General features: G+C 45.1%; 1 protein-coding gene across 1 annotated transcript in view; it reads left to right on the forward strand.

Annotated features, from left to right (window-relative positions):
• The window catches only part of LOC142777485 (uncharacterized), a 32,877-nt gene extending 25,405 nt beyond the window's left edge, over positions 1-7,472 (forward strand). Inside the window, exon 3 of the mRNA XM_075881953.1 lies at positions 1,921-7,472. Coding sequence (XP_075738068.1) covers positions 1,921-2,604 — 684 coding nt within the window. The 3' untranslated portion in view covers positions 2,605-7,472. The remainder of the gene's footprint in view (positions 1-1,920) is intronic.
• Positions 7,473-8,883: the final 1,411 nt, after the last annotated feature.

The following is an 8,883-nucleotide window of genomic DNA, read 5'->3' on the forward strand; positions in this document are numbered from 1 at the left end:
TACTTATCTGCAAAGGTCGCACGTACCTACCAGGGCTGAAATTTAAGAAAAACAAAAAGCTTAATTTTGAACATCGGCTGCTGACCCGTAGGTCGCGGGTTCGAATCCCGGCTGCGGCGGCTGCATTTCCGATGGAGGCGGAAATGTTGTAGGCCCGTGTGCTCAGATTTGAGTGCACGTTAAAGAACCCCAGGTGGTCGAAATTTCCGGAGCCCTCCACTACGGCGTCTCTCATAATCATATAGTGGTTTTGGGACGTTAAACCCCACTAATCAATCAATCAATCAATCTTAATTTTGAACAGCCGGTATATACCAAACTGAAGTGCTACACATTCAGTTCAAAGAACTTAATCTATTAAGGGGTAGGTATTAGGTACCTCATCAAGCACGAATATTGACCGTCGGCATGACCTGACGTCGGGGACAAGATGAGCGATGCCAAAAAAATTATTGTTGCTTAAAATGATTGTTGCACACATTGCTTAAATTTGTAATGTCATTATGACAACATGAAGACGTCACATGACGATTTCATTACAATGACATCGTAGGTTGGCCAAAAGTGGGGCTGATCACTGAGGTGGTCCTAACAACGTGAGGGGCAGGAAACTTTCACGTGGTGGCGAGGTAAGTACTGTGAAGAAAAAGCAGAGTCATCTTCGGCGAATGCAAAAGGGACCCTTTATTTTTTTAATTCTTGACGTGATAGCATTAGAGAGCTAGTTTCGTAGAAATTCCGGCGTCGGCGTCGGTGTCGGCGTCATTGGTTGTGTGCGAAAAATCGACAATGATTGAAATAAAATAAATACTAAAAACTTTAGGGTCTGAGAAAAATTGAACCCGGCTCGTTTGTGAGGCAAGTATGTGTTCTACCACAGAGCCGTGCGTCTGCTTGGGAGTAAAGTGAAGATAACTTCGTCTGGTTTAAAACGCAGTGAAAGTAACTTGCATGCTTTACCGAACACACGCGCGGGCCTGTATACATGCTTCACAATGCAACATGTAATATTGAAGTGCTAATGCGTGGCACAAGCGCACATTACCATCATGAGTTAGAGCATGCGATTACTATGAATTCATGGTTCAAAACGAGTCACCCACTATACAAAAGGCACACTCGTTACAGCACATTTTCCCTTAAGACCACCTGATGGGTACATAGCAAGTCCGAAACAAATTCACGCGCGAAATTGTCCATCGTTTAAACCATGCTACTCGTTACACATAATGCAGACGTAGGTTTCAGTGACACAAGCCATTTTGAACTTAGTACGCACTAGGTGCAGGGTATCGCTATCACGTTCAAGTCTTAAAGGTGAAGTAAATATACCCCCAATTTTTATTGTTTTGCAGAGTGAAAGATTTCTGGATTTGAGGCCTGTAATTTACTACAAAAGTTACCAATGAGTACAAAGTTTTCTTTAAAAATTAAGCCTAAAGTTTACAAATTCGTAACGTCGCTGTATTTATCCATTTATTTTTGCTTTCTCATTTTCTTGTTTCTCTTTCTCTTTATTTTTTCCTGTCTATTTTCTTTTATTTCTTTTTTTTTTGCTTTTTTTCTCTCTATGCCTTTTTTGTGCCTGTTTCTACTGATGCCTTTTTCTCTCTACTTGTTTTTGTCTATTTCAATCCTAATGTTGTCGTTCTTACCCTTTTCTCTCTTTATTTTCTATCTTTATTTTTGTCTGCACGTGTTCGTTTACCCGTCGCTTCAGCGCACGTGTTCTGAGATCAAAGCAGAAGCGGTCGGTAAGAAGAGAGCGCGTGTCGCGAGTTTTCAGTTTCTCCACCCTTGCTGTTAAACAAAGGGAGCAGAGCTGACTTGGCCAAGTGTTTTGCTTATTTCGCCTATGGTTGTGTTGTGCTACAGGTTCGGAAATGTGCGTACGCGTCGTTTAATCATTCCGTCTCGCAGGTCTTCCTGGGTGCCGTGCTTTTCGCCCTCGGCGGTTGCTGCGGCCTGGTCTTCGTGAGCTGGGAGAGCGTTGTGCGATCGACGCGGCTCGGCTGCTGTTGCATCTACGCGACGTCGGTGGTCTTCTGCGCCGGCCTGCTAGGCGCCGGCTCCGTGCTGGCGGAGCGCACGCCACGCTATGTGCGTGATGATGGCCTAGTTTTGTTGGGCCTAGGCCTGCTCGGTCTGCTCTTCGTGGCGCTGTACGCACTGGCCGGTCGCCGCGCCGCCGAACGCTCACGCGAAGAACGTGGATCCTTTCTGGGGCAGCTTACGTCACGATCACGCCTCGGTTCCAGCTCCGCGGCCGTAGAGCTATGCAAGTCACTTTTCACGGAAAACCGCTCATTTGCGCCTGAGCGCCTGCAAGAGGACGAGTCCCGTTCCAGTAAGGTGGTGATGCTGTGCGTTTTGCGCTCCGAGGCTGACGGTGCCAAGACTGTCACCTTCTTAGAGCCCTCAACAGAGGATCTCCAAGGAGTTAGCCCTTGTGCTCAAGTGAAACAACACTGCGAATGTTTGCCGGATGCCGAGTCATTGCAGGATGCTGAGTCTCTGGCAAGCTACCAGTCGCCATCAGCCACTCAAACGTTGCCAAGCACCTCGTTTGCAGCACGCAAATCATCCGATCCACCTGTGGCCTAAATCGTCATTCACACTGACGTTTGCGGAATCGGTTTTGCGCTGTCGGCCTGCGCAGGCGATTCACGTATGCAGCGGAGAGAAGTGTTCTTCGTCGAAGAGTACCTTGCTTACACGGCCTGGCGACACTGATAACGTAGCTGTAACACCTACGGCACGTTCAACGCTTCCATCGCCAAAATCATTGCATGAACTCTCCTTTTAGTTTGCAGCGCCTGTATACGAGATCCAAATTCTTTGGGAGACTCAAATAGTGCGTATATTTCTTTCAATTGTTACCTTCGAGGCGCTCTAAATGGCAACGCGGCTGCCCTGTCCACAAACGTCATTGTGAATGAACCCGTGGCCTATGCCAGTACAAAAAGGCTGTGAACGATTTTTCACTCTACTTTTAAGGTCCGGCTGCACTGACAAAGCCCATCTTACCTCTAAAAATATTCACGCACGAAGTCCGCGCAGCACACGTTTGATATCAATGCTGAGTCTCAAGAAGTGTGGAACTTGGTGAGTTTAACGCCCTGTCCACATACTTACCTGAAGAGAGATGGTTGAGTGCCTGCCAAACCTGCAGATGACCTCAGATCATTGTTGAGGGGTGTTTGCGTAACTGGTCCTCAACTACACCAATGGTCTGACACTGATGACTGGTTACTGTATGTAGCTGTGACTGATATGCCCTTAGAATGGGGTATAGTGTACAGACGTACAAGCGAGCAGCAAGGATTTGGCTTGAGTGCTCACTGTCGGAGCAAATCTTTGAAGCGATTTGACTATTGGAGATAGTCATGATAAGAACTTTTCGCCTTGATATTGTAGTACAAAGGCAGTTTTTACATTTTGTAGTAATTAAGCGTCGTTACTGATAGAGTGATGCTTGGCAGGAACCTCTTTTTATGTTTCTTGCATGACGCGCCTCTCTAGGCTGTGGAGCTTGTAAGGAAGGCTCGTGTATATGATCAAATGATGATAGTTGTGTAATGGCCAACGGGGACAAACTCTTTGAATCCTGATTGGCCAAAACTCTACATTTAACGCAAATATTGGTGCTCATCAAGCTTTACTACTGTGTATCAGCTTTTTCGTAATTGTATACCTGCTTTCTTTACTATTGCTTTCATTTCGATAGTCTTCTAGTAGGGGTAACTCTCCGGACGAGCCTTCGAAAGAATACAGCGTTTCAGCACTGGTGACCCTCATGTGCCCTGTACAATCCGGGAGAGTGTTACAATTTTCTCCTAAATAATCACCGCAAACAGGCTAGCACACGTTGAAAATACTTCCGAACAAGTCCCATTTGCTCAAAGTAACTGTCATGTCGCTTCCACTTAACGGCATATTCCATACCACTCTTCACCACCACTTCGTTCATAGCACACTAGAAAGCGCTGCCTTGCCTTATCAACAGCACTTCCGAAACAATATCATTCTTAAGTTTTCTCAGGGCCACTGAAAGGCCCCTTCATCAATGAAACCGGCCGGTCTAATTCAGTGTATAACGTACATCATTCAATATCTATTGCGCGGAGTTAAGAAAAGCTTTACGCGCAGCCTAATCACTATGCTTACTTTGTTGTACGTCCACCTTGAAGGAGCCCTCCAACACTATTGAAGCACCTTTTTTTTATTTATGGTTTGCATGGACCTATAGCTGGAGATGATTTTAGCATTGGTCTAAACGCCGATACCGAATGATTCAGTATTTTAATCCCACAATAAAGTGGCTACATCGCTGCCGACCACATCACCACGTACTGGCACTCGCAAGAACTTTGCGGGAGGAAATTACGCCGGCAGGTTGCCGCCATATGATTGGATAAATGTAAAGTTAGAAGCGATCTTAGTGTAGGATCAAAACTACAGTGTACTAGAACACTAATTAAAACTCGTGTTACTAAGCTGTTTCATAATATTCTATGTGTTTTTTCATCGAACCTTGGCCACAACAACAATAAAAAATAGGTCACTGTGACTACAAAGCCCAACAGAGATGCTGGCTGCCATTTCGCCACTGTATTTTTGGTTTGCGTGGTACAGCGCGTGTCGGGTATCCATACAAAAGACCCCCCCCTCTCTCTCTTTCGTCCCTTTTCTTGCTTTCGGGAGTTTGCGAGCCGTCTCTTTGCACCCGTGCGCTGTTTAAGAAGTGCCATACACCATTGTTGTTCGTCGGGCGGCTCACTGAACAACGCGCGAAGGGTCAACAATACTTCGCTTTCCTGGTTGTTCCACAAGTTCCTTTCTCAGAATAAGAGGAGGGAGGGACTCAGTATCTTGCAGAAACTACCTCACTTCGACGCAGTAGCTGCCGCTCACGTTCTGGCAAGCCAGGTGTCAGGCACGAGGTCAACATTACTTTGAAAAAAAAAATAAGAAAAAATGGGGTGCGAGCGATCCCCACATAGGCGCTTCCAGCTTATTTCATTGGGGCAGCCTTTCGACGTCATGGGCGAGTGAAATATGGTGAAGTGACCAAGCGAAAATCGAGTACGTGGTGAGCATTTTTTTCTTGTATTTTGAATTTTCCAAGTCGACTAACTTCAGACTGCGTGCCGTTATCACTACCGTTCTTACTACATTAGTCTGTCTGTACTTTAGTCTACACAACTCACGAATAAAACATGGGTGCTTGAATAGTGTTATCCTTTTAGGACTCGTTCACGGGACTCTATTTGTGTCATGCGTGGTCCTGTTGGACGCATATGCAAAGAAACGGGAACAGTGTGCACAATAATCAAACCATGTGCTAAGTGTGGGAACAGGGCGTTCTTCAGGCCATTAGGCATCAATTGTCTACAGCCTTTTTGCTCGTATAAAATACCTGCAGGGTCGTCTACAGAAAATGCCGCTAATTGATGCATGGAGAAATGTCTTTGAGAATCCCTCCAGGTACCATTATTACTGTCACCCGTGGCACCTCTCGATGTGCACTGCCTGCGCTGCACTCACTGATCGCTGCCTCCAAAGGGAGCCAGTTGCCAGGTTGTAAAATGAACGTTGGTTTGTGTTGCCAGTGCACCAGCCAGATTTGCATAGCATAAAAAAGTCTCCAATTCTACCCACACTTCGGTAATACGCTACGTACTACAATTTACGCCACTGAAATTACTGATAGGAGAGAGACATACGTCACGTCGTATGGGCACAATCGTGTTCAAGCAACACCACAAAATACAGACAGGACACTCAATTTTTGCACTTTGTACGTACTACACTTGCAGCCGCTGATTCTTCAACTTGGTCTACTTTTACGCTACCACATCGTCATCGTATGGGCAGCTGTCGACATCAGGTCCTCCCCAAACAATATGAATGAGGCAGTTCAATGACCTCTTCAAGGCGAATTCTCAGTTGTGTCTTGATAAGATTCAAAGCTGAATCGTCTTGCTCACTATATATCTACCATGTGCGGTGGGATCACAAGGTATAAACTTGCTAAATACTCCATAATAGGAAACAGCTGTCTCACACCATGTGCCAGAAAAAGCAAAAAGTCCACAGCTATGAACTTTTCCTAATGCTCTCACCCAAGCAGAGTAATCCACTCTGGTGAGAGTAATCCACTCTGGTGAGAGTAATCCACTCTGAGAGCATGCATTTCTTATTTGGCTTACCAAGAGTAGAGAGCAGCCTTTGCGGCACATTGGGAATGTCGACTTCCTTGCCACGAACCATTTCATTGCTGCCGCTACGGGCAAACACAGTAGAATAATTGGCTAGCATAAGTTGGCCCTGAAAAATCTACTTGACATTTTCTACTAGCTTGTAGATGAATGCCCTTTTGGTGCTGTGGAGCCATTTCTTAGATTCATCTGTGATAATTAGCTGTATGTCGTAACTGACTCAAAAGTCGTTAAAGTTTAAATGTGGCTTTGCGTTTCATATTTTTATGTACAATTTAATAAGTCCTCATACAAGTTCCACATGCAGCGATAACGTTTCGAAGCACGAACTGTTCTGGAAAGCATATATCAATTGATGGTAGAACTTTACACATCTTCAATGGCACTGGGCGAAACGTACGGAAGCTACACATAGGAAAATGATACGTGTTATATATTACGTGGGCCACACTGCATCCTGGCGCGCGCTGAGTCTCCCCGTCACCTCGCTGGTGCCGGGAGACGCCTTGGCGACCCGCACTAGTTTTTTTTTTTTTTTTTTTTTTGGGGGGGGGGGGTGTTTCGATTCATTGCGAACGTAAGAACCCAATACCAATACTAGCTTAGGTTCTGCGCATGAGCTATGGCGGCTCGCAAATTTCTTGGGTCTCCAAAGCTCTAGGGTCCCCATTCTGAAATTTTTAGCCATTGAAGTACGTAGAGAAAACCATTCGTAAAACAGCGGACTCATTCTATATACATTAGCCAGAAGACATGCGTGGAGCGCAGCCTTCTGTGTTACTCCAAAAGCTGAAAATTGATTTACTTTCCCCTTGTCTTTCAAAACACACGTTGTCTTGCTATATAACTTCTCCTGATAGCGCTTGTCCACTTTTATTTTCTGCTTCAAGTTTCATGCTGTAAACTTCAGCATTAGACAGCCCAGACGAATGTTCCAGGTGACTCGATCCAGTGTGTAAGGAAGGAACTACTCTTGCTTCGCTTTTTATTGAAGAAACTAAATGGTAGCAGCTAGAAAGACACTAGCTATGACGTATGGAAGCATAAGTTAGCATATAGTGTGCCATACCACGTGCTGATTCATGTCCCCGAGCTGCAGCATTGTTTAGCGCATATGACCCTGTTTTCATTCATATATTTTTGTCCTCGTGTGTGGGTCAATTATTCCTGTTCGTTAATACGGTTGTGACATCATTTTTTGTTCGGACTTTTCACCTTTAGAGTCTAATAAAGGACCGAGACCTAAAATCATCTAAAGGTGTTGTCATACATCAGAATACGTTAAGTAATGTTATCTAACAGTTTTTATTCAGTACAGAGGGAACAAAATGAGAGAAAAACACAGAGGTCGACCAGATTTCTAGCATCCGATTTGATACTCTACACAAGGGGGAGGGTGAGAGGAAAAGAAAGATGGGAAGGAACACTTGGAGAACAGTAGACGCATGGAACAAAGTGAAGAAGCAAAACATAGAGTGGGAGTAGAATAGATTATTTGCTAGGCCTCTGCGACGCAAAAATTTCAATAACGCTTCACGTAATTTTTGGTGCGAATGCAGTTCGTGTCGGCATTCAAGCACAGACTGTTGGCAAGGGTATGTCGCCTAGGTGGACCAACACAGCAGCTAGTGGCAGTCTGTGCGCACTGTAATGAGGGCAGCGACAAACAACGTGGTCTATCATTTCATCGCTGCCGCTATGGTCGCAAGCAACACTGTCATCTATGACGATCCGGAAGTCAAAAGATTTGTGATAGTGACATCAAGCCGCAGTCGGCAAAGCACTGTTGCCTCGAGTCGAGAAAGTCCGGATGGAGGTCGAAGTCGACGAGAGGGGTCCATCCTATGCAGCCATGTGAGCTGTAAACATGGTGTGTTCTACAAGAACGTTATGTCTTCGTTATCCAACTCTCGTATTTCCGTTGCAGCATGTCTCCTTGAGAAGGGAGTTTCAGTTTACTGTTTCGTGGGTGTCTATCGTAGAATCACGACCCAGATGGCGGTAATGTAGGAGCCGTATACATTGCAGTGTTTTTGCGATCACTCCGGCTCACTCAAGAGCAAAAGGTGACCGAGCAAGCCGGGGAGAGTGTCGTAACACCCCAATTTACCACTCTCGCGGAATCTCGTTTTCGGCGAAGACATAATGATGGAGTATGCGCTTAAAGAACAAGACCGAGAGGGATTGAAGAAAAATCCGAAAAAAAACGGCAGAAAGAGGAAGATGCAAGTTTCGAATGAAAAATAAAAAGTCGTTTTCTAGATATGCCTATCATAGTTTTTACGAATCTGTACATTATACTACATTCAGGTGGCTCTGAGACACTACATTATTCTTCTTTGATTCCTGAGGTATCAACCCTCTATTTAACCGAAGGAAACAATATATGTAGCATAAAATATCGCAGTCAGCATTTCTTTTAGGTTACGTTTTGTGAACTATCCACACACACACAAAAAAAAAGGCTCGCAGGAAGCACTTCAGTGCATTGAGGTGGCAACACGCGCAAAACTTCCTGGATTTGCCTTTGTGTTCGTCAGCTGTTCGATGCCCCGACAGAGCGGCGGTAGTTTGCTTTAAATGGCTGTATCACTGTGTAAGTTTATATTTCAGCGATAGTGTGCGCAAGCATTATTACCAGCGGACGTAGTACGTATAGGTT

Source organism: Rhipicephalus microplus, chromosome X (assembly GCF_043290135.1).
Source record: "Rhipicephalus microplus isolate Deutch F79 chromosome X, USDA_Rmic, whole genome shotgun sequence".
NCBI lineage: Eukaryota > Metazoa > Arthropoda > Arachnida > Ixodida > Ixodidae > Rhipicephalus > Rhipicephalus microplus.